Here is a 27114-nt window from a genome sequence, read left to right as displayed (position 1 = left end):
CAGACATGCCTCCAGAGAAGAGAGAGTAAAAGAGATTCTGAGAACACAAATCCCCTCTCACAAAGCCCAGAGAGCTGTCCTTTATGCCTCTGCCATCTGTCATCACAAAATTCACAACAGATCCCCCAGTCTCACAACAAGGACATCACTGTGGGGGTCACACGGGGCTGTTCAGATGCCCTGACAGCAAAACAATGCTCAGCAAGGTGAAAACCGGTGAGAAAATCCTGCTAAACAAACATGAGGGGTCAACAGCTCAGAGAGCAAGATCCACCAAAGCCCACTAATTGGAAATAATTCCAAGGTTTTCAACCATTACGTAGTGACAATAAGGTGCAAACACCGGATTAGTGACCTCCAAAAGACAGGGAGCTTTTGTTCCATCTTTGTAAGAGCAGAATTTAACTCTGTGTTTAGAAATTCCCATCAACTATTCAGTCTGAATTTAAAGGTTTACCGTTTAATAACATAGCTGGGGTGGGGGGAGATTTTGAGTGTGCCTGTTCTGGGTCAGGAAGCAGAATATATGAGCAGGAGACATGGGAAGAAGAGAACAAATAAAACCTGAAAGTGGCCAGAAAGCAGTTCTCTTTTGAGTCTTTCCAGAGCTCAGCTAGCAAAATGCACACCTTAAACCTCTACCCCCACTGGGAAAAGCCACAGTTATCTCCAGTGGTTTGTATGTTTCATGATCATTGTGTGTGTTTGTATGTGTGCATGTGTGTGTGCTGGTACTAGAGCTTGAACTCGGGGCCTGGGTACTGTCCCTTAGCTTTTTTCACTCACTTTACCAAGTAAGCCACAGCCTCACTTCTGGCTTTTTGGTAGTTAAGTTTCTCAAGGACTTTTCTTACAGAACTAGCTTTGAAACATAATTCTCAGATCTCAGACTCCTGAGTACCTAGTATTACAGGCATGAACTGGCATCCAGTTCATGGTAGCTTGTTTTTTCCCCTTAATTTTATAGTTATCTTTAAGTAGTTGTACAAAAGAACTGCCACTCAACAAAGGAGTATATGAATACAATAAACCTTGATCAGTGACACATATTTTAAGTCAACTGTCAAGCTGTATTTGTCAGATTTTTTTGTTTGTTTTTCTTTTTGGTTATTAACTATGCCAGAAAATTCCCAGTGAACTTTATAAAAACCAAAATGAAAACAGAAGCTTCTGAAAATGCCTGAAGACTCTGGAACCTAGTTTGGTTTTACAAAAATTAAAACTGAAGCAAAACTTTTTTTTTTTTTTTTTTGTCGGCCGTGGGGCTTGAACTCTGGGCCTGGGCGCTGTCCCTCAGCTCTTCAGCTCAAGGCCAGCGCTCTACCACTTGAGCTACAGTGTCACTTCCGGTTTTCTGGTGGTTTATTGGAGATAGGAGTCTCACAGTCTCTCCTGCCCGGGCTGGCTTTGAACCGTGATCCTCAGATCTCAGCCTCCTGAGTAGCTAGGATTACAGGCGTGAGCCACCAGCGCCCGGCAGCAAAAATATTTTTAATGTCATCTTTAGGGTAGAATGATGGCAGGGTGACATTGATCAAGATGCATTATACTTATAAATTGATCTGTTGAATTAAAACTCCTTTGTACAATGATAGCTTTTAATTGTACAATGGTGACCCTTTTATTATTGATAATAAAAAACTAAATTAAAAAAATGTCTTCTCAGTCCTAGAAGCCCAGTAGGATTTACCAAGGACTTTGGCTCAATAGTTACATTCACTTCCAGCAGGACTCTCACCAGGCAGAGTAGGAGAGTCTGTGAATAATGGGCAACTGTTTAAATCAACCAACTCCATCTGTGCTCCCCAAGATGAAGATAAACCCAGTTGCCACTTCCTGGGTGCTCTTCACCAAGTTGTCAGTGAAGGGTTTGACTTGCATAGAATCACCCCCAAGTTTATATCTGTATCTGCAAAGCCCCAGTCTCTGCACTGTACATGAAAAGAGAATTCTTGGGTACCCTCAGCATTTGCACCAAGATCCATCAAGGTGAATTCAAAACACACTGACTTCCCAGGCCAGACTGAGAATGAGTACACCCACTCAGAAGGTTCAAGTGATCAGGCAGTGTGGACAGACTTTTGCAGCTCAAGTGACCAGGGATCTTGTCTCATGTCTCTACACAGGATTACACATGCGCGCGCACACACACACACAGATGGAAAGTTGCTTTTACTGGATCAAATGAAGTATGAAACCCATGTTGTCAAATCTCAATTTGGAAGCAGGAAGGGAAAAATGGAGCAGGCAGGTGATGTGAACTAGGCTGAGGTTATTAGAGTATCTTTGTGGCTGAGGATAGGCAAAGGAATAGCTTTCAAAGGATTGGAATCCACTCCGTACAACCCTTCTTTCCTCTCTGGTGAGACTGAGCAATAACACCTGGGGAGTTCTGGCAGGACCTTGCATATTAGGGAACTCAGGAGCCACTTCTAGATGCCATGGAAGCATTATCCACCATAAAGAGTCTCTGGATACCACACACAAACATGAACTCCTTCAGCAGATAATACCTCACATATGCCATTCTGACCACAGAGCATCCTAAGGAAGATTCTACAAGTCGAACAGGGAACAGTTTTCACCATTGGTAATGTTCCTAGCCACTCAGAGCCATCACCAACAGCTGTGTTTCTTTTGCCCTTCCCCTGGGTGTCCAGTTGATTTTGCTCTTCTTCCTGCAGGTGTGCTCATGCCCCAGTAAGTCTCCCTTTCATAGTGTCCTGACGAAGAGACTGTGTTTTCTTTTGCGTTCTTTTTAATGGCCTACACTATCCTCCAGCAACCCAGCTGTGAATGTCAAATAAAATGTATTGGGGTCAGATAGATTCTCACATTGCACTGAAATGCACAGTGCCTGAGACAAAGAACAACGAACCACAACACACACACACACACACACACACACACACACACACACACACACACATTCTAGAAAGCTATGCTAAGAAATGGTGTAACTGCTACACAAGCCATCCACTCTGAATGAATACAAAGTCAAATGGCACCATTTCATGTCACTACTACATCTTCTTTCCTTCTTCCTCCCACCTCTCAACATTTTTCAAATATAGTTATGCAAAACACTTATGTGTTTAAATTCCCTCCTGCAAATATGAACATTTGAAAAAACACAGGCAGATAAAAATCAGCTCAGATTGAATATATCTTGAACACTGAGTTCTAACTGATTCAGCTTTGCAATTTGACCTTTAATTGTCCTTTAGAAATGGAGAATCACATGTATAGAAAAGGCGATATTTTTGTTGTTGTTATAAGCAAAAGTACCTCCTTGCATAAAACATGTGAGCTCTCTTCAACAAGATAAAAGGTTTGAAAGCTGAAGGAAAATAAGAAGGCAAGCTTCCTGTTTGAGACATGAGGAGGAAGAGAAGGCTTTCAAATGTGTAATTAAACAGGTGGGCTTAAGACTCTCAAAAAACATGCATGGAAATATACAATGACTGCTACAGTGATATTTAAAAAAATAACATTTATAATTTGTTCCATAACTAAAAGAAATCAGCTAAAGCCAGAGGGAAAGTACATGGGTTTGCAACCCAGCCTGAAGCCAATTTAATTCATCTGACTTTCTGTTCTGGTTAAAAACATCTTTCTCTTCAGCTTCCTGGTGCAAAGACCCTCACAAGCTGAGGACAGATGTGGCTAACAACATCTTGTGAAACAAATGCCAAGCACCAGACCGCCACCACAGGCTCACACACCTGTGGGTGACATCACCCGGCTCTCTCTCACCCCAGAAATCTATTAACACACAGAAACAGGTGTCATCAAACCAAAACCCACTCTTAGAAAGCATGCGCCTCATCAGCCTGAGAGTGGAAATGACAAATGTGGGGCTGAACTTCCACTCACCTTCCATGTCTGGGGGGGGCAGGGAGGCCCCCTCGTTCCCCTGAACTTTCCAGGACACCTGTTTCCCTGTTTCCCAAGGACTCCAAATGCAGCTTGATGAGAGCTTTGGACGGGAAACCCTGTTCCCCAGGACTTGTTTTCTTTGTTTCTGAGGAATGTTGTCTTTTCTCTTGTAGCAAGAAGTAATTTACTGCCAGGTCAGCCTAGGTCCTGAAACAGCTTTTTTCTTTGGACGTGTGACCAGACAGGTAAATAAAGCACTCAGCATATGTAAAAATCATGTAAAAATGATGTTCCTCTGAAATATGTTTTAAAATATTCCAGATGAATGAGGGGGCAAATCAAAATTAATGAAATTGTTGAAGTATAGATAACTGAAAGAACTGGGAGATAAAGAATTGGGAATATCTTGTGTTTGAGATTTTTCCATAATAAAAATATTCTTAAAATATGCAGCAACATTTCTAGTTCCAGCCTCTTTCCCCTTCCTAATTCATAACATCTTCCCCGTTTTGTTCATGCAATCCACACTTCCCTATGCTTCACTAACCCAAACACTGTCATCCCAATTTCCCTGGCTACTTGTGGCCTTAATAATGGATCAATGGGTTTATCTAGCCAAGAAAGATGGGGAAGTCTCTTGGGAGGTTCTGGAAAAAAGCTTCCACACTTCTAAAGAGACTCAGAGGATGAGAAAGACTGGCCTACTTTTCAATATAATAACTGCATGTGATATCAAGAACCTCAGTGGTCATTTAGGTGACCATGAGACAAAACTCACATGCTGAAGATTGCAGAGAGAAAGATGAAAGCAGCTTTGGTCCTTGAGGATGTCACTGAGCCATTAAGTAACCACCTTGAAATTATCTCACTTCAGAAATCATTAAGTCAGAAAACACATCCCTTTCTGTTTACAACAGTGAAGCCAGGGTCTTCTGTTTCTCCCAGCTAAAGATATCCTACCTGGTATCTTTGGGTAAATAAAGGAAAGAACAGAGGCAGACTCTGAAGAACAGCAAGAGTTATTAGTAGCCATGGCAACCTTAATAAAATTAATACCATTGTAATTCCATACCAGAGTTGAGACTTAACATTGTATATCCCCTTAGTACATAGGATCTTCTGTCTTTTATTTCATAATGTGTATTTTATTTCTTTGGCAAGCCATCAGTTACATCAAAGTAGCCTTTGATTTGAGGGAGCATTTTCTCCAATGGTATCTCCAATTCATAGCTATATCCAGGTTAATAAAAAAAACCTCTGGTATAATGGTGTGGTTCCTGTGTAACTTTGGACAAATTCCTCAGCCTCTGAGAATGGATGCTCATGTCTACAAAACAGAATTAGGAATAATGATCTTAGGAGCTGTGATGGTTAAATGGTGAAGAATTTAAGAAGCTGTTGTCTAAAGTATTGCCTGTAGTTGTTTTGTCCTAGCTATAAGATCAAAACAGCAATTCATAAGTGGAAAAATCATTTTTCTTTCTTCTATACTTATTTTCACATATTAAAAAAAGTGAAGTATGCCAGATATGGTGTCTCCGCCTTATAACCCTAGCTACTCAGGAGGTTGAGATCTGAGGATCATGGTTCAAAGCCAATCCAGGCAGATTCTTATCTCAAATTAACCACCAAAAAGCTGGAAGTGGAGCTATAGCTCAAAATAGTAGAGTTGCCAGCCTTGAGCTCAAAAGCTCAAGAACAGTACCCAAGCCCTAAGTTCAGACCCTATGACTGGCACACATGTGCACACACACATTGTCATATGGGAATTTGATCACAAGATACAGAGAAACCCATTTATAGAGCCGAATCAAGAGTCTTTATTAGTAAGCCAATGACTGCATGTGGACTCGTGTCTCCCCCAAACTTGCTGCCATCAATGCACTCAATACTGTTAGGAAACTGAGCCATGAGGGTAGTAAAGAAAGAGCAGAAAAACAACCTCAACAGGGATACCACATTGACCTGAGGACAGTCAGGAGATACAAGGCGTGGCACAATGGTGGCAGAGGTGGTGGAGCCAAAATAGGGCAATAGTCAGGAAGCAGGGTCATGGGGAGCTCCAGAGTTCAAAGACTTTTGCCAGTTCACAATACAGGTCTGGTAGGTCCAGGAACCTATTGTCCAAGTCCTCGCCCCTGCTTCTAGGAATTCAGGCACATCTATCACCTGGGGATAGGGATGGGAAAGTGAGTTTCACATCTAAGAGTTTTTGGAAAGTCCCCATTATCCACCAAGATGCCAAGATGGAGCCAGTTAGACCCAGTATCCATATTTCAAGGAACAAGTATAGAAGAAGGCATAAAAGAAGTTCCTTCTATATAAGCAGTTTTATTTCCAACATCTAATATTTTCTTTTTCCCTACTATTTTTCATTGCAGCAGACATGTGACTAAAAAGAAGCTTCTAGGTTTTCTTTCATGCAAAACAAGACCATTGGGATCGGTTAGCTCAACTGCAAGAGTTTATTGGAGCATAGTTACTGGCTGCATCATACTCCAACTCTTGACCATCAAGATGACAGACCCCAGAGATAGGCTGAGCCAGGTGATGGACATTCAGCAAACTCTACTTCCTCTGGGATCACTGAATGTGGATTTCACCTCCTCTGTGTTTCTACCCATCTTTCCAGACCTCTGCCAGGAGGCTACCCAAAATTGTTTGTCACGCTAACCTACCCTCTTAAGTCTCTTTCACGCTCTTCCATAAATCCACTCAGTTGTTGCCTACAGAAATTTATTTTAGAATGAAACTTTTCCATCAGCATTATCCAAGCTTCCACCTCTGATACACTACAAACATCTCTCTATCCCTCTTGCTGGCAGCCAGCAAACAAGTACCCCTCCTTGGGCCTTCAGGCTTCATCACAGCTCTGAGACACAGGAAATCATACCAGCACTCTGGGTAAGTTGCTGACACACTTTGGGAACATGCAGTCTGCTGAGAGTCAGAGATTTGAGTTCCAATGTCTAGATTCACCTGGGGTAAAATGTGATGGGGGATATGTGGGGCTCTGCCCACAGGCTCACAAAGAGCTACATGAAAGAAGAGTCTAGAATTTGCACCATTAAAAGGAAACCTTCAGTAAAGCTTAGAAGAATTTGTTTAAGCAAAGAAACCATTCATATAGTGGGCATCAGTTTGACCCCAATATGGTTCCAAATTCTCGACCCCGTCACATGGGCAGGTTGCATTTATAGCCAGAGAAAAGAAACAACCTGATTGGCTGCAGTTGGCATTGACCTTATATGGTCATGTTTGGGCAGCTTTCAGCCTCTGACTCATGGCTATGGTTGGCTGAGACTCAGATACTATCCATGAATCAAGTTAGGTTTCAATTCACTATATAAGAGAAACTTCTACACCAAACCCAAAATAGATGGAGATGGTTTTAGTCTAAATTAAATTCAGTTTAACAATGCAGAGATGAATCACCTTTTGTTTTCTACCTATCACTGACTTACAATCTTCTCTTCCTCCTCCAGAAGTTTTCTCCAACTCACTTGATGGAGCCTGGTCTGGCTGACAAAACTTCTCCACCCATACACATCATGTGCTCGTGTAGGAAGGGCCTCCTTCATCATCTTTTTTGTGTATTTTTTGCTTTTATTTTCTACACGGTACATATTTACTAGGTACTGGTTGAATGAACCAATTAATCTATATTCAACTAGACGTGTAGGAAAACACATGTCTAAGCTCTCATTTTTTGGCTTTTGAAGATTCTAAAAGGGGAAATGGGAGATTAGAAATAGGATCCCTGAAGTAAACTAATAAACTGCTTTCTAGTTTCTGGTCACATCTGTGGATTATCAACAGCACAACTCCTTTCCATGACTTGCCACTGCCACCGAAAGACAAACCAGGAAAGGATGATGCCCACTCTAGGGGGCAACACGAGTCCTGCCGCTGATCTCTTTCTGTATCACTGCACAGACAGCCATAGATGGTTTCTGAGGGTTATGCCATTTTAGAAGAGCTACCATCTCTCTCCCACTCATGGATATACTTAATTAAAGCCTGACTTATACAGACAAATAAAATGCTAGTAAGTACAATAGAACAAAGACATTTTGGGGGAATACTGAAGAATATTGTATCAACTCAAAACCACACAACACATAAGTCTCTCAATGAAAAGTTTGGTTCACTCTACGCTGACTGAACATATGATGCCAAGCCCTGAAGACAGAAAAAGAATAAACCCTGTGCTGACCTTCAGGGGCTCTCAATTAGTCTAGGGTAGTGTTTCTCCACCTGGGTACTGTTCATGTTTGGGCTGGATGATTCTTTGCTGCCACTGGCTGCTCTATGCGTTGTAGGATACTAATGCATCCCTGCTCTCCTCCCATGAGACACCCACAGTAACCTCCAAGTCAGGACAACCAAAAAATCATAAATATCCTTTGAAGATAAAATAGCCCTGGATTGGAACCACTAGACTAGCAGGAGCATAAGCAAATCACACAGTATGCCGCTGTCTATAAGGCCCAGTGTACTGCCTCCAGTGTGTGCCAACAAGGATGGAATGCAGAGGGAATACTCATCCTCTAGAGGGGACCCACAGATATTAACATCGACTCCTTCCTACCCAAAAAGCACTTATCAGCATCCACCCCACCATGATTTCTCAGGAAGTTCTGGAATACTAAGGAAGACAGCCCTGTATAACAGAGGCACATGCAGCATTCACCTTGGAAAAGGCCAATAAGTGTTGGTCGGAGGTTCTCCGTGTTCTCCACAGAGTAAAACCTAAGTGACAAGAAACCGCCTGAAAATGAACAGAGCTGCCTCAGCATGACTCTTTTCATTGCACTGGCCCCCAGGAGGGTGCTGCCTTCTTTAGGAGATGCCCCTCCAAATACGTGCAATGTTCTTGATTTGTAAGACTTTTTTTCTGATGGTATTGGGTTTGGACTTAGTGTCTTATGCTTGCTCAGCTGGTATACTACACTCAAGCCATGTATCCATCCCTGATTTTTGCTGGTTATTTTGGAGATGGAGTCTCATGGACTATTCTGCCTGGGCTGGCCTCAAACTGAGATCCTCTGGATCTCAGCCTCTGAGTAGCTAAGATTACAGCATGAGCCACTGGTGCCTGGCTAATTTGGAAGACTTGTGAACTACATAAGAGGCCAAATTATGATTCATACAGCGAAAATCACTGCATCTTGATTACTAGAAGAAGATTTTTTTTGTGGTTGTGGGTCTTGAACTCTGGGCCTGACACTGTCCCTGACTCAAGGCTAGTGCTCTACCACTTTAAGCCACAGCTTGAAGAGATAAGTCTCATGGACTTTCCTGCCCAGACTGGCTTCGAGTAACTAGGATTATAGGTGTGAGCCACCAGTCCCTGGCTTAAGAGATTAAGTCCAGAACCTTCTGAGGCTACCTTAACAAAGCCTCCAGATTCCATCTTGCCAATTTAATCATGTACTAAAGAGAAAGAGCCTTAAGGAAGGAGTCTATAACTGCAAGAAAATTGTAGGTAAGGCCATGAATATCAGCCCATGAGCTAGCTGGTGCCCAACGCTTCCGTCTAGAAAACCTGCCAGTGTCCAGCTCAACAGACTCATAAGTAAGGGCCTTGATAAACTGGCTCCCCAACCAACACCAGGCTCACTGGCAGGCCAGGGCAATGAGGCTCTCGTCAATAGAATGAACAAAAGGTAACAGCAGGTTCTAACCCAGCTGAGCTGTCAGAAACACTGGCCTCCTTGGGCCTTGGCCGTGGTGGTCTCCTCTGGCCCTGGCAGAATGGCATCCCTTTGGTTTGATAATGATAGTGTTTCTGGGCTTTGTCCAGGCTTCTTTGTCCCTCTTCCCTAACTCCTTTCCCTCTGCTCAGCACTCAGTGGTAGCCAACCAAGTAAAAGCTGGGGTGTCACCTGCCATGTTCCTGCCAGGTTCACGGGGGCAAGAACATGGCACTACTTTTTCACTGTCAAAGCTACACAGCTGCACCCCATATTCTCCAGTCTCCAGGGAGAGGTCAGCTTCGGGTAAACGTTCCAGATGGATGGGATGAGCTATGCCTCCAGGAATGTGACCTCGGGCACCTGCAACCTCTCCACGAAGGGAAAGACGCCAAAGCTAGCACAGGGGCACAGGGCCCCCAAGGGCACAGTGGACCCAACTGAAGAACTGCTTCTCACACACTCTCGGCCTGGCAGCAGCCTCGTGGGTACAGGACAAGATCAAACCCAATTGCCTGAGGCTGAACTGCTTCCAGTGAGAGGGCCTCACTCAAGCCCCATTCCCTCTGGGTCGTCCCCAGCTGACAAAGGACCCGACTGCACCTGTGTTTATGTGGAAAGTCTTAGACAAGTGAGCTGAGCTGAGCTGGTGCAGTTGCACCCCAGCAGCTTGCCTTCATTGCAAATGATGAAGTGAGCAACAGCATGAACTTAAGACCTCACCCTGAAAGCATAAAGAAGGACACAATTCTAGAGAAATAGCTTCTCCATCCATGCACAACAGCTCTTAGAAGACAGAACTGGAAACCAGGTCTTGTACCTCAAAAACCAAAAAGGCGCAAGGGCTTCCCTACCTTAGCTCTCTTTAATTCAGGCTCACTAACATTAAATTTAACTACAGAAAAATAATTTTACCAAGCATATAGTAGTTTAACTATAACAATTAAGTTTAAAGTGTCTATTACTGCCCCTCTTGCAAAAAAAAAAAAAAATCCTCCGGCATTTTTCTAGTCAATCCCAACCTCTCTTGGCTACCATTTCCCTTTTCAAAATGCCAAACACATTGATCAAAATGCACTGCATTTATAAACTGCTTTGGTGAATAGCAATTCCTTTGAACAACTACTTAAGGACAATAAAAGTAAATGTTGCACAAATGGTTTCTGCACTTTGTTTTTTTTTTGTTGTTGTTGTTCTGGTAATGAGGCTTAAACTCAGGTCCTGGGCAATGTCCCTTAGCTTTTATGCTCAAGGCTGGTACTCTACCACTTGAGCCACAGCTCTACTTCTGGCTTTTTTTGCTAGTTAATTGGAGATGGACTTTCCTGCCTAGGCTGGCTTCAAACTGTGATCCTCAGATCTCAGCCTCCTGAATAGCAAGCATTTGAGGCATGAACCACTGGCACCCAGCAAGGTCTATATAATTTTGAGCCTGGCTTCTCTCATGCATTATACTACCTTTTATTGCTGATTAGTATTTCGTTATATGGAAGAGCCATAATTTGTAAACCTCCCAGTTGAAGGACATTTGGGATTGTTTCAGGCCATAATGAATAGAAATGTTATGAATGTTTGCATATTAGTGCCTGAGTGGACATATGTTTTCATTTCTCTTGGGTGATAATCATGAAATGCTATGAAAGTGTTTTCCCAAAGTGTCCATCCCATTTTGGCTTCCCAGAGCATTGTATCAGAGCAGCAGTTACTCCATACTCTTAGCATCTCGTATTATCGGGATTGGCAGGTTGGTTTTTTTTTTTTTAATCTTTTTTACTGTCAGGTAATGGGTATATAGAATATAGAGGTCTTTAACACATTCTACTCAATAGTATGTGTAATGGCCTAAATTTTCAGTTTCTTGATAACTAATGATGCTAGGTACTGCTTCATGGTTTTACTTTCCATTTGTATATCATACTTGATGAATTCTCAGTTTGAACAATTTTGCCCGTTTATTAAGTTGGGTTCATTTATTTTCTTGTTAAGAAACTATAATATAGTTTCTATTTTCTTTCTCTCGATCTCTTTCCTTCTTCCTACCCCCCACTGTCTTTAACATATCTCATTTGAGCATGTGTATATGTTTGTGTGACAGTACTAAATAAAGGCTTGAGCTCAAGACTTCTCACTCTGTTCAGCTTGCTTCCCCATTGCTGGAGCTCTACCACTTGAGCCATGCCTCCAGTCTGGTATTTTGTGATTAACTGTAAGTTGAGTCTCTTGGACTTTTCTGCCTGTGTTCAGGCTTCAAACTTTGATCTTCCAGATATCAACATCCAGAAAAGTTAGGAGTATAGGCATGCCCATCTGGATACAACTGTTTTTTCAGATATGTGCTGTGCAAATACTTAGAATTGCTTTTTAAAGAGCATGTTTTTAATTTTACCAATTTTTTCCTTTATAGGTCATATTTTTCTGCATCTTAAGAAAACTTCATTTTTCCCAAGGTCAATCAATAAGACTTGCTGGATTCTTTTTTTAAGTCTGCAGTTTGAGGCCTTATATTTAGGACTATGACCTGACCCATGTGTGCTCATTGTTGTACTAAATGCAAGGCATGTGGTAAGGCTACTCAGGAAGTAGATAGGAAGTCTGATTCAAGGCCAACCCAGATAGTGTTATTGAGATCCTATCTCAAAAATAAGTCAAGTGTGGTAGTATACTTCTCTGTTCAGGAGGTAGATATGGGAGAAACGTAATTCATGACAGGCCCAGACAATGTTAGATCAAAACCCTATTTTGAAAAAAACCAAAAAAGCAAAAGTACTAGGAGCATGGCTCAAGTGCTGGAGTCCTTGTCTACTAAGCATGAGACATACATATATATGTACCTATATATACATATATATATACATATATGTATATATAGGTACATACACACACACATATATAAGTACATATGTGTATATGTATATCTACATACATATACATATGTATACATACATTTTATAACATATAAATATATGTATGTATCTGCATGTGTGTGTCTACATATGTATACATGTGTATATGTATATATGTGTGTATGTATGTAGGCATACACAAATATGTATATATATCTACATATATATGTAAAATGTCACATTGGCCTATATGTCTATCCTCTCATGAAATAGCAATGAAGTGATGGCTGAAGCTTAAGACTAAGTCCTGAAACAAGACCCTGCACATATCCTAACTGTTCTTAACAATATTGCTTTGGCTAATCTAAGTCTCTTGTCTTTACAAATAAAATTTTGTATTATATTGTCAGTTTCTACAGAAAAGCCTACTTGGGGATTTAATTTGAGATATTTTTAAGCTCAATCAATTGGATTGGATATCTTAGCTGTTGAATGTAAGGGAAGAGTCATTTCTCAGAGAGATATTATAAAAAACACAAATCATCTACAGTCTTCCTGACCCATTAAAATAGCACTGCTCAGTCAAATGGCCTTAGCTCTAGACCATGGAGATATCCATGTGAATAGACAGGAATTCCAGTCTGCCTTTCCACTTGCTGCCTGAGAGAAAAAGAAGACAAAGGTAGACTCTGACATAGAAGCATCCTGAGACTAATAACAGAAAGTAGCATGGCTTTTTGATAAATCTTTTAAAAGGAGCTAACATCCAAGGGGCTATTGGGAGCTCATGGAAGACAAAGTTAGTTCTTCAAAGGAAATAGCAAGGTCAATGAGTAGAACAGGCAGGAAGTTCAGTGTGAGGAGACAAAGGTCTCAACTCCCAGAGTCAGCTCTGTTCTCTAAACATGGAACCTCATAGAAGCTCCTGAGTAGAAAGGCATGATCAGATCTGTGTTTGAGAGAGACCCCTTTGTTGACAGGGGTAAGTTTCCCTAGAGATTACCTTGTGGGTATGGCAGCAGGCATCCAATAATGACCAGGTTTAACAAATGGTCATGTGGTCAACCAGAAGGTCCTAGAGAATGAGGCTACCCACCTGACAGAAGACAAGGGGAGACAGGAGATTGCATACTCCTTTGGACCCTGAAGAGCTTCTGTCACTCATCGGACACAACAGAGCTCCATGCCAAGTTCTGCCATGAGACACAATGACAAACCTTCAGCCCTCAAGGATCTCACTGAAATTTAAGGCATATAGCATGGACCTTCCGTGAGTATTTACAGTCTGCCTTTTGGGGGCAATATTTTGTGTAAAGAGTATCTAAAAGATGCAACCTTCCAAAAGATAGCTTTGCTTTTAAAATCATACCATCCAGGTTGAATAATTTTTTGGCAGCCCTGCGTATAAGTCTGGTCAGAGCTTCACCACAAAGTTTGCAAAGAAAAAAACAAAAACAAAAACAGATGGGACGTTAGCCAGAGAGCCTGGTGACAGAAACAACTATTCCCTGGAAGGGGAAAAAGAGAGACAAAAAAGCACTTTTTGTTGTTTATTTTTATAAAATTTGGAGAACAGCAGTCTTTCCCGGCTGTCTCCACAAGATCAAACTAGCTCCAAATGGAAATCGTGAGCTATCTGCCAACACTTGAAATCAAAATCCAGTGAGCCTGATCACCCTGTTTCTTGTCTTTACCCATTTTGTTTTTCAAGAGGACAATTTCATTTGTTCCTTGATGCTGCCTGTCCATTCAATAAGCTTTCAAATTCATCTGCCGACTCCAAACCTCTGCTTCTAATCTAAATCAAAACTGGAGAACACATGACCCTTCACTTCTTGCTGAGCCATCTGGGCTCATTCAAAACTAAAATATGAACATGGTCTTAGAATGGCTGTTTAATCACAGATCTGCATGTTAGCAGTGGGGACATGCCCGTAGCAGCTCAGGTCAAGGACAGCAACAATGCACGTACACACCCTTTTGCGGCTCTGGGACTAGTCACTTACAGGTTCATTGTTCTTCCTCCCACCACACTCAAGAATGCCAAAGCCTTCTAAGGAGCTGGCATTTATAACTCCAATGTTAAGTTTGGACACAGGCGTCAATGAATACCAAAATTGGCCTTTCTTTGGGTCTATGAGAAAACAGAAAAAAATTAAGTCAGTTATAGAAAAGAATCAGTTGTCGAAAAATCTCACCCTTGTGGCCTTCGATTTAACTATAGGGAAGCCAAGTGGGAAATTTTCTTCCTTCCTTATTTATTAAAGACTATCAACAACATAAAACCATTCCATTAGGGGAACTTGCTGCATTCATCCCCTGCTTTCATGAGCTTTTCTTAGACATATGGGCCCAAATGGCACGTGCAAAAGGCCTACACTGTGAACTCATGTGTCTTTCCGTGGTAGAGCAATGAGAGGTAAAGATGAGATGCCCACCTGGGGGCCAGTTTCCTCTTTCATCATTGCTCTGGGGCATACATCAGGAGAGAGCAGGCTACTTCACACTGGATCAGAACATCTGAACTCATTTAATCTTGTAGAAAAAGAGAAAAAAAGGAAACAAAACAAAACACCTACATAGTGGGGAACACGGTGGGGAGCAATTTTCCCCCTGTGTGGGAGGTAGAGCCCTGAGAGCTGTTATCTGCAAAGAACAATTCTAGGGGTTACCCAGCTGTCACCACAGTGTGGATTCTACCTGAAAACCTCAAGCCAAACTGGGAGGGGGGAGGGAGGAATGAACATCAAAAGGCAATTTTCCACTCTGAAAAAATGACTTGGCTTTATAGCAGTAAATTTAAATGCCATGATAATAAATGAAACACGGGCAAGACCAGTTGTCCAATTCACTGTCAGTCATGGCAAATGCTCACTTTGCTTTGTACTTTTACACTGAATGTGACTATGTCACATTCTCCCTTCACAACCACACCGCATCTTCCTCAAACTCTGTTTTTTAATTTAATTTAATTTTATGACAAAAGTGATGTACAGAGGGGTTACAGTTACATAAGTAAGGTAATGAGTACATTTCTTGTCGAACTTTGTTACCCCTCCCTCATTTTACTCCCACTTTCCCTCCCCTCTTGACTCCTCGCCAAGTTGTAAAGTTCATTTCCAACACAGAGTCTTGTGACTATTGCTGTTGCATTGGTTCACGTTTTGCCCTTTTTCTCACCATTTTGTTATTCCCCTTCCTTTCCACAAATCAGATAAATGTATATGAAAGACACAGGGTGCCAAAATCAAAAACTGTGACAACAGGGGATAAACCAAAGGAAAAAAGAAATGAAAGAAAAAACAAATAACTTCACACAGTACATTAAAAACAACAGAAAACCCTCTTGTTTCCATATCTTGGAGTTCATGTTGATTAGCATCATTTTATATGATCATATTACATAGCTACAGAGTTATTGTGATCCCTTCTTTTTCTGGGACCCATTGCCCTTATTTCTGCCTTGTGTTTCTAGCAGCTTGAGGTTATAGAATTTCAGTGATTTCCTTTCCTCCTGACACACCTCTCTTTGTTTGTGTGTATATGCACATGCACAAGCGTGTTCGCATACACATGTGCTGGTACTAGATTTGAACTCAGGGCCTGGGCACTGTCTCTTAGCTTTTCTGCTCAAGGCTGGTGATCTACTACTTTGGGCTTTTTGCTGGTGAACTGGGGATAAGAGTCTCACAGACTTTTCTATCCAAGCTAGCTTTAAACCAGGATTCTCAGATCTCAGCCTCCTGAGTAGTTAGGATTACAGGCCTGAGCCACCAGTGATTGGACACTCATCTCCTTTAAGATCATCCCCAAGTCCATTCCTCTGCAGAAGTGAACCCCTCTTTCCATCACTGTCATTCTGGGACCACACTTGCCTCCTCCCTTTTCTTCCTCTCCATCCCTATCTAGTACAGTGGTCTACTGGGATTTTCTCCATCATTGCTCATAGTCTTGGCTCCTTTGTTATACTAAAAACAATTTTGGGGATTCGAATTTACAGTTCCAAGCCTTTCTTCCAAAGTATCCCTACCCATACAAAAAAAGACTCAGGAAGTTTTCAGTTCCAGGCCCTGGGTTCTAGGTAAACATGACAAGGAAATGGAAACCATTTTTGGTTTCTCAGTAGCAACCATGAGTCTTTGAAGTGACTCACACAGAACTTTGTAAATACAAGGTACAATTAAATTTAGGCTAGGCTTTATTGCATTCACTTATAATATCATAGCTGTTTGGGAGGTAAAGGCAGGAGGATCACAACTTTGAAGTCAGTTAAAGCAAAGTTTTCAGGACCATATGTCCAACAAAATATGAAAACAAAAGGGCTGGGAATATGATTCAAGAAAGTACTTAAACCTGCAATCTTAGCTACTCAGGAGGCTGAGACCTAAGGATCATGGTTTGAAGCCAGCCTCAACAGGAAAGTCTGTGAGACTCTAATCGCAATTAACCACCAAAAAGCCAGAAGTGTGGCTCAAATGGTGGAGCATGAGCCTTGAGCAAAAAAGCTCAAGAACAGTGCCCAGGCTCTAAATTCAAGCCCTGAGACTGGCACAAAAAAAATAAACAGAAGGGAAAGGGGAGGAGAGGGGAGGAGATGGGAGGGGAGGGAAATGGAGAAAGGAAAGAAAGAAATAGAAAGGGGGAGGGAGGAAGGAAAGGGGGAGGGAGGGAGGGAGGGAGGGAGGGAGGGAGGGAGGGAGGGAGGGAGGGAGGGAGGGAGGGAGAAGGAGAGAAGGAAGGAAGGAAGGAAGGAAGGAAGGAAGGAAGGAAGGAAGGAAGGAAGGAAGGAAGGAAGGAAGGAAGGAAGGAAGGAAGGAAGGAAGGAAGGGCACAGAAGTTTCAACTTGTCCAAACAAGCTGATACAGGCTTTTAAAGAAGAGACAAGACTAGAAATGCATCTTCCTGCTCCTGGCTGAGGGAAGAGGCAGGTGATAGGCCAGAAATCAGTGGGGCAGAAGAACCACCACCCTACAATGCAATGGCCTGCAGGTTGCTAAGTGAAAAGGTCCATAGTCCTGTGCCCACTGATAAAAAAAAATGGGCAAAGAACAAGGGAAAGAGGAGCCAGGCTTGACCTACAGATGACTCTTCAGTGACACCTTCCTTAGTGTCATTAGTTCCTAGCACATAAGGATTTCCCAAAGATGAGCTTCTTCCCTACCATAAATTTACCATGCTATAGTATTTCATAGATCTGAAATTATAATTCTGTGTTTTAGGAATTTGTTTTTTGCAAACACACCTTTGAATTGGGCCTTCTTTGTTTCCACCAGCTTGAAGATGATAGACCATAGACATGTAAAGTGTTTGTTGGTGGCTCTCCTCATCTTGCCTTATGTGAGTCAGACATTGAAAGAGGCCCAACCAAGTCTTCATGGGGTCTCTGAGTTACTTCAATCACATTCAAATCATTCTGTCTGCTCCTCTATTCTAACTCCTGTACAGGTGATGTCAACTGCTGGGGACAACAGCCTTTTGTCATTGCTGTTTATTGGGCTACCACTCACTCCCAGGTCTTCAGCCCTAAAGGTAAGGAGAAAATGACCTTGGAACTTGAGAGAGAGAGGTTCAGTAGATTCCTTCTCTTTTCCTATGTGCAATCTCATCGTTTCCCATTGTAATTTCTCCAATTTACTTAGTTGTTGCTTGGTTGTTTGGTTGTTTGGTCAGGTTTTGGTGCATTTAAATAGGTAAAGAATTCCTACCCTACAATTAACCCCCTACAGCCAAAACAGAGACCAAGGCAGCCTGCAGGTGACATCCCTGGAAACAGCACAAAGGGAAGCCATATTTGCCAAGCACATCTTCCAGTGGGAGCAAAGAAGTCAGCTAACAGGAGCAAATTGCTATGATGCTTGGGTGAGACTGTCCTTGAAAAGACAAGTTCAAGTACAGCAGTCCTCTGCCATGTTTCCTCCTTGCATTCCATCTAGTGCTCTGCAGGACTTGTTGTGAAGAGTGAGTTCTAAGCTTGACATCAAGACTGAACCATGGGCTAGGAAGTTGGCTCCGTGGTAGAGTAATTGCCTTGCATGCATGAGGCCCTGGGTTCCATTCCTCAGTACCACATACACAGAAAAAAGCTGGAAGCAATGCTGTGGCTCAAGTGGTAGGGCACTAGCCTTGAGCTGAAGAGCTGAGGGACAGTGCTCAGGCCCAGAGCTCAGCCCCCCCCACCAACAAAAAAAAGACAAACACTAGATTTACAATTACAGAAGTAATGTGAAGCAGCAAGGATTCACCTCATGTCTCCATACCTTCCTTCCTTAAAACTCTGCCTGTCTTCTAAATAAATGCTAAACAGAGATTTAAAGATGATGTAACAGTCTAAGGGACTTGTACAACTAGCCTACCAGCAGACTCACCTGAGACAGCTGGGCTTCCCTCATACTTTGCCATGATAGAAGAATGAAGTTGGCTTGAAATTCACCTGCTTAAAGCCTCCTTTGATTCACTCATTCCTCCTGTAAGATTTGTGTCTATTTTTAAGTCTTGACATACCTCTCTTATGCATTCCCTACTAGAAAATGCCTTACAGAAAAGACAATATCTTACTTTTTTTCTTATAAGTACTCCACACAGAGACTCCACACTCAGTTAGGACTCTATGAGAGACCACATTTTCTAAAGAGAGCCATGTTGCAATCTCCCATTCCATATGCTCTGGTTAGGACCTGCTGAGATGTTGGGGTCTCTGTTGCTTCCCTTTGAATACAGGTGGGAGCTGTGGCTGCTCCACTCATGGAAATAAGGTAGAAGTGATACTATGTGACATCAGGCTGGGTCACAGAAAGGAGAGAGCTTCTAGCTCTCCTCTCTTTGCAGGACAGTCATTCTCAGAAAGACAACCCACCACATTGAGAGGAGGGTCCAGACTAACTTATGTGGAGAGGAACAGAGGCCCTGGCTAGTATCTTCCACTGACACACAAATGAACTAGCATTCATATAACTGGTCTCCAGCCCTCAGGTCTTCCAGGAGAGGCTTCAGACTTGATGTAGTAGACATAAGCCTGACATAAGACAGTGCCTGTTTCATATCCCAGGTCCAAAGAACAGAGTAGCAAGATAATTTAGTGATATGAGGTGGCCATAGGAACTGGAGAAGGTGCCATAAATATGGCTACATTATGAACAATTCCAAAGTTCCAAAGTCTCTGAGTAAAACTCAACAGTGTCTTATGCCCTGTCAGTAAGGTGACCGATGCTTTGAAAGTCACACCATCTCCATCACAGGCCTCCTCACTGCTTGACAGGCTCAGAGTTTCCTAGCTATGATATCTATTCTCCATAATGACCCCCAAGAGACTTATTTCTAAACTAAGAAATGAGAGAGAGTACGAGAGTGTATGGAATTTGTCCAAGACAAACTGGAGCGCAGATTGCAGAGCCTAAGGGCAGAGAGACAGGTGACCTGTCCCAAATGACTCAGCTGGTAAAATAGAACTGAGGCTGCAAATCTGGGGAATATTGACCCCTTTAACAGCCATTAGCAATTGTCCAACTGATTTCTGAATGAAATGTCATAAGAGAAATGCCTATGGGAGATCGAAGCTCATCTCAGGATCAAGATAGATGATTTAGAAGTGAAATTTCTCAGCCTGCTCCAAACTCTTAAGTCTAAAGAAGCCTCAGAGCTTAAGACAGAGTATAAAAATGATAATGAAGCCCTGACAGGTGTTCCCTCTTCTTTCCCTTCATCATAATAGAACTCTTAGCTCCTGTAGGGCTGTGGCTCCAATGTACATCTTTCCATTCAGTCTCATGACCACTGTCTCTCAACCACATTTCATTTATCAAGATCAAGCTGTTCTGGAAAAAGAGGAATCAAAGGGGAAAGCCAATGACAAAATGCTTCTTCCAGAACACTAGCATCCCATCCTAGCAGGAGATATGTCTAAGTCACCAGCTACTCACATGTGAGAGGAACTTTCCCCACCCTAGAGCAGAGTGTCTGTCACCAAGTACAGTGTTGGTGACTACACATAATAATGGCAGACATCCACCATTGCTTCTAGAGAAGGAACCAGAATCTTTTATGATCAAGGGCAAAGACCCCAACCAGACGGGATCTGTGCTCTACCAACTTATCTGATTCTGAAAGGTCAATGATTGGGCAAAAGGCCTTCAGCCTGACAAAGAACTAAAAAGAAAGCTTTATTCTCAATTTCCATGCAGTCTTTACATTTCTATACAACTTTTAATTCTCTGCAGAGCCTCAGGAACTAACCTTAGCCATCACAGAAAGGAGTTCTTTGAAGTAGAGTAAGATCTTCCCTAGGGAAGAGACACAGACAGGCTGCTCTTCCCTGGATGTGCCGAACTCATAAATGATAGAAAAATCTCAACCCAAAGAAAGGAAATGTTAAATCTCTCTCTAATACTCTTCTTCTTTCACTCTCTCTCTTTCCCCCTCTCACCTCTCTCACAGACACATGTATACACACTTCTTTTGGAATAATACATATTTAGAACATTCTAGCAAAAGAAGACCTCACAAGTTGCTGAGAGAAAATTTCCAACCTCTTGCACCAATATAACCCATACAACAAACAATCAGTTGTGGTATGTAGGCTTCAGTGTATTATCCACACCAGGCTTCCTAAGGGCCAGTAGCTGGGAGCCCCCTCAGCTGCTATAGCCTGTGTAGGCAGGGCAACAACACACCTCTGCAGGACACTTTCTGTGTGTGTATCGTTCTTAGAACATACAAGCAATGGTTGGAGTTCAAGATGCACTACCCCCAAAACATGGCAGCTCTGGAGTTGAGAAACTAATAAAAGAGGAAAGTCACTCTCACTTTCCCCTCCCCAAAGCAGATCCTAAGGCTCTCATTGCAGAAGTGCCCACCTGATACTCAGTAGAGCATCCTGATCTCTGAAGTCACAGGAGAGGAATACAAGAGAAGCTGAGCAAAAAAAGGTCGAGCAGCCGGTGGCTGCTACTAGCTACTCAGGAGGTTGAGATCTGAAGATCATGGTTCAAAGCCAGCCCAGGCAGGAAAGTTCTTGAGACGCTTATCTCCAATAAACCATCAAAAAACTAGAAGTGGTGCTGTGGCTCAAGTGGTAGAGCACTAGCCTTGAGCTGAAGAGCTAAGAGCTGAAGGACAGCACCCAGGCCCAGAGTTCAAGCCCCACAACCAAAAAAAAAAAAAAAAAAAAAAAAAAAAGGTCAAGCAAAGTAACTTCAGGTACTTTGGCTAGTCCTACTTCTCTGTCTTGGGTCTCCACTTGCTTATGAAGGTTTCCTGTCTAATGTAAAATTTACATTAAACTTGTATGCCCCTCTCTGGTTATCTGCTTTCTGTTACAGGGTAAGGAAAGATATTTTTTACTCCTCCATGACCAGGAGTTCCCTGGGGCAGCCTTCTTCCACATGCTTTTATCTTCCCACATCATTCCAAGGAGTTCAAATCCACTCCCCTTTTCCCACTGCTATAAAAGTGCTCTCCAAGAACCAGTTGGAGTCACAGTGATAGACATGAAAACAAAGAATTGTCCCAGCAAGGCAAAATTTACATCTGCAGAAGGGTGCCCAAAATCTGACAAGCATGCATACAGAGCAGGCAGGCTGCCCCTATTTATCCCTAACACAGTAGGCCCTGCCCCTGTGCTCAGAATGGTTGAGCTCAGGTTCACCATTTGCTTGTGATTGGTTGGTTTGAATAGGGTAAAATGTACTTATGTAAAGTGACTTTGAACTAATATTAACTGTACACAACCCCAAGCACCCTCTTCTTGCACAATCTGAGGTGTGTCTTCCATCCATCTTGAAAAGAAACAAGTTTAAGACAAAACCTTACATTTCAAAAACACTTCCTTATCCCAAAGCAGTTCCTCTTTTCCTAAGAGCCAAGCCACCAAGTCAAAGCAGGAACTGCTATGCAACACCCTTTGATTGAAAAGACAGTTTTTCTCATAGTACTTGCAAGGAAGCAAACTTGTTTTGAATCAAGTAATCCTATGTGTGTTTGTTCGGAGCTAACCAGACATTCTCCCACACTTACTGAAGGGTGGTGCTTTGGGGAGGCTGTGAGCACAGAATAGAGACTGGGGGGACAGAGCTTGTCACTCTTTTTTGGACTAGGTCTAATTTTAATTAATTTAAAATTACAATACTATCTGATATATGCAAATAAGAAAGAGTTGATCCTAAAAACAAGCATTTGTAGTACAGGAGTGCACTCACTGGTTGTTTAAGAAACAAGCTGTACACAAGCCAGGATACCATAAAGACACTTGCACATCCATGGTCATTGCTGCACTATTCATAATAGCCAAGTTATGGAAACAGCCCGGATGTCCTACAGTAGATAAGTGGATCCAAAAACTGTGGTACCTATACACAGTAGAATTTTACACAGCCATTAGAAAGAATAAGATTATATCATTTGCAGGGAAATGGATGGAGCTAGAACAAATCATATTAAATGAAGTAATCCAAGCTCAGAGAGATAAGAGGTGCATGTTTTCTCTCATATGCAGAAGTTGGATTTAAAATACACCAGGACATAATAAATTATACAGGACTTTAGCTATTCACACAGTGAGACCAAAGGAGGATACTCGTAGGGAAAGAACACAATGCCTATGTTCCTCTGATCACCTCTGATCTGGGAAATGAAATAAAAAGAGGTTTCTCCTTTGCTGTTTTTTTTTTCTTTTCTTTTGTTTGCTCATGTATCTGTCTTTGGGAGGGTAAGGGGGGGAGCACAGAAATGGAGAGACAAAGGGTGAACAAGTTCAGCAGTGGTACTTACTATACACTATGTTGAAAATGAACTATATAATTTGTGGGTAGGGATGGAGGGAAAAACCGGGGGAGAGCAAGGGAAGGAGTAACATTGTCTAAAAAGAAATGTGTTCTTTACTTGACTTATGGAACTATAACCCCTCTTCATCGCTTTTACAATAACAATAAAAAATTTTAAAGAAACAAGTTATGTTCATATATATGCTGCCGTTAAGGCAAAAGTAGAAATTCGGAAGCAAGATATATATCTGTATCTATAGCTATAGATAGATACAAATATAGCTATCCTTGCCACTCTCAGATGTACCAAGGCAGAAGGAAGAGGCCCACATGGCTGGGGTAGGGTCTCACAGAGTCCTCAAATCACACACAGAACATCCCTTGCTTACATGCTCATTCTTAGGCACATTCAGACATCACCTCCAAGTCCCTGCTATCGATCATCCCTTTTTGTATTTGAATATAAATATTCCACCTATTGCCACTATTCCTCAAAAGCACAATTTGTTCTTAACAATGAAACAATTAGGACCACATCTCATCTGTGCCATAGATACCACAGAAAAGTAGGAACCAAAAATAAACTCAAAAACTTCAAGACTTGAGCAAACCAAAAGCTCTAAACTAACCCAACATATTTCTTTAAAAGATAAAAAAAAAATGCTTTACCTGTGCCTGTAACGAATGGCTATTGTCAACCCAAGCTGTAATTAAGAAGAAAGAGAGACACAAATTAAATAAGATCAAGAGCCTGCTGAATGCACAAGCAAATTAAGCCAATATGGGCAAGTATTTTCTAAACATTTCCTTAAGTGACTGGTGTTTAATGCTTCACAGAGAATATCAAGTCATAGAGCTTTGGTTTCCATTACTTTTAAAGAACCATTGTGTTTGAAAGGGTATAAAGAAGTGCAGAATGTTTTACTATGGATCAGACAGAAACATCCTTCCTCAGAAATGACTGGCAGAATGAGGTTCTTTTAGCTCTGGGATAACCAAGAAGGGGTGGGTGGCAGCATGTGTCTGACGCCAGGGTTAGATTAGGACAAAAAGCCACGAGTAGGTATCCTATCACGTCCATCCCAGGAGCAAAAAGTGGAGCACAGTCCTTGGCACAGGCTGAAATTTTCTTAAGAAAGATCCAGAAACACAACAAATCAAAGAAAGGTTGTACAAATGGGATTGCATGAAGCTGCAGAGCTTCTGCATGGCAAAGGACATGGCTAGCAAGATCAATAGAAAGCCCACCGATTGGGAGGAGGTCTTCACTAGCCATACAACAGACAAGGGTCTCATATCTAAAATATACTTAGAACTCAAAAAATTAAATCCTCCAACAATAAATCCTCAAAGAAACAACTTCCTGATTAACAAGTGCGCTAAAGAGAAACTTCTCTGAAGAGGAAATAAGAATGGCCAATAGACACATGAAAAAATGTTCAACTTCTCTAGCCATAAAAGAAATGCAAATCAAAACAACATTGAGATTCCACCTCACCCCAGTTAGAATGGCTATATAACAACAGATGCTGGAGGGAATGTGGACAGAAGGGAACCTTACTGCATTGTTGGTGGGAGTGTAAACTTGTTCAACCACTTTGGAAAGAAGTATGGAAGTTCCTTAAAAGACTCCACATAGAGCTCCCCTATGAACCAGCAATCCCACTTCAGGGCATTTACCCAAACGATCACAAACAAGGCTACACTAAAGCTACCAGCACAACTATGTTTATTGCAGCATTATTTACCATAGCTAAGATATGGAACCAGCCCAGATGCCCCTCAGTAGATGAATCAAGTAAATGTGGCATATATATATATATATATATATATGCATATTGGAATTCTATGTTTCCATCAGAAAGTATGATACTGTCCCATTTGTTAGGAACTGAAAAGACTTGGAAAAAAAATCATATTAAGTGAAGTAAGCCAGACCCAAAGAAACATAGGTCCCATGGTTTCCCTTATTTGCAATAATTAGTATACATCTAGGATAATCTTAGCAGATGAGCAGAATAGTTCAATACTTATATACATATGGCCATATAAAATACGCTACATGAAATGAACTGCAAGACATGGACACAGGAGGTTTTACTTTGTTTTGGTTGTTTTTAATGTACTGTGTGATTTTTTTGTTTCTTTTGTATGTTCTTCCCTCCTGTTGTCACTGTATTTGATTTTGGTACCCTGGTATTGTATATGCATTTATTTGAATTAGGGAAGGAAAGGGGAACAACAGAATAGTGAGACAAAAGACAAGGTGGGACCAATGCAACAGCGATATACACAAGGCAATATGTTGGAAATGATCTATACAACTTGGGGGTGGGGGATTGGGGGAGGTAAAGTAAGAGAAAAATGAGGCAAGGGGTAACAACTTTGACAAGAAATGTACTTCTTACCTTCCTTATATAACTGTAACTCCTCTGTACATCACTTTGACAATAAAAATAATAAAGTAAAATAAAGAAAGGGGTGGGGTGGGGTCAAGAATGAAGGGGTAGAGAAATGAAGAGGAGAAGGAGGCAGAATACAGTTTAGAATTCAATGTCTACCCTGCAAAATTAAGAAAGCAAGGGAAGAGGTGGGCTTGGGAAGGTTTGGTTGAGAATATTGAAAGGGGTGGCATCAATCAAGATGTATTGTATTCATATACTGCTTTGTTAAATGGCAACTCCTTTGTACAACTACTTAAAGATAATACAGATTACTAAATTAATTTAAAAATTAAATTAAAAAGTGGAGCTCAGGCCATCAAAGAGAAACTGGCCTGTTGGACCAGGAGTGACCTAGAAATCAGCTCAGCACTTACAACCCCACCAGCTCATGGGCAGCATGCCTCAATTCTGAGCAGCAGAGAAACTGACTCAAAAATACACACGTGACCTGAAGAGATCCTGCACTCTTCTAGATACAGAGGCCACAGAAAACTGAGGTGGAACTACAGTTTCTCCCTTCTCCTGAAGTGTTGTGTGGTGCAAACCCCTCTAGGTTATTTGGGGAGTCAATCAGAAAGCTGGGAAGTTAGCCTGTGCACAAAAAGGCAGCAGCCAATCACAACAAACACATATCAGTCAACCAGATTCCTGTGTATCAGCAAGTCACTGAGTCTCACAGACAGCCTTTATTTCCCAACTGCAAAATGAGCAAAATAGTGATTATCTCACAAGAGTAAGATGACCATGAAGCAATTTTTCTGTAATTGACTAGTTAACTAGGTGTACCTACTCCCTGACAGACTAAAATAAAACTCTTTGAATATTAGCAACCACTACTAGTACTATATACAGGCAATGCCCAATTTATGAAAAGGTGCATGTGGTCCAATAATTTTTCAATTGTTTTTAGAACTTTGGAAATTATGTAAAAAACAATGATCAGTGTCTAATGCCCTATTCAACAAGTTCCTTGAATGTATGTGTCCAGAAGAACTTAAGAGCTAGAGTCAACAAGTGGTAAAGCAACCATGGCCTAATAATCATGAGGCAAGTTCAAACACCAGTACTGCCAAAAATCAGAAAATCTTGTGTCATCTCTAATACCTTTTCTGTGCAAGAAGTCTAAGCTACACTTTAAGATCCCCAAATATCATGGTTTCTTTGAGAGTCTCCAATATGGTTGGGAGTGGAAATAGAAGATGTCATTTCTGATGTTTCCCTAGGTGGTGTAAGGTAACAGATGGGACTCCAGCAGAGGTACAAAGTAGAGAGAAGACAAGGAGAGGGGAAAGTGGCTGAGCTAAGAAAGCCCAGTGTCTGAGCTAAGAAATCCCAGTGTCACTGTCGAGTTTGACATACTGCAGAATCCCTCGGCTAGTGCTGGAATATATTAGTTGCAGGACAGTTCAACCTTGCGTTGTTACTGCAGGCATGGAAAAGCAGGACCAAAGATGGTGTGAGTGATCAGGAGTCAGGGCCAATTCACCTCAGTTCACT

The 27114-nt window shown here is 41.8% G+C and overlaps 1 protein-coding gene across 1 annotated transcript in view; it reads right to left on the bottom strand.

Annotated features, from left to right (window-relative positions):
• Positions 1 to 27114, bottom strand: part of Acoxl (acyl-CoA oxidase like) — a 366861-nt gene that overhangs the window by 224667 nt on the left and 115080 nt on the right. The window contains 1 exon segment of the mRNA XM_070013290.1: positions 23843 to 23877. Within this exon segment, the coding sequence (XP_069869391.1) occupies positions 23843 to 23877 (35 nt within the window).

Source organism: Dipodomys merriami, unplaced genomic scaffold, assembly GCF_024711535.1.
Source record: "Dipodomys merriami isolate MVZ:Mamm:240054 unplaced genomic scaffold, mDipMer1.0.p SCAF_90, whole genome shotgun sequence".
Taxonomy (NCBI): Eukaryota; Metazoa; Chordata; class Mammalia; order Rodentia; family Heteromyidae; genus Dipodomys; species Dipodomys merriami.
The sequence above is the reverse complement of the archived record's forward strand: the minus strand, read 5'-3'. Positions and strand labels throughout refer to the sequence as shown.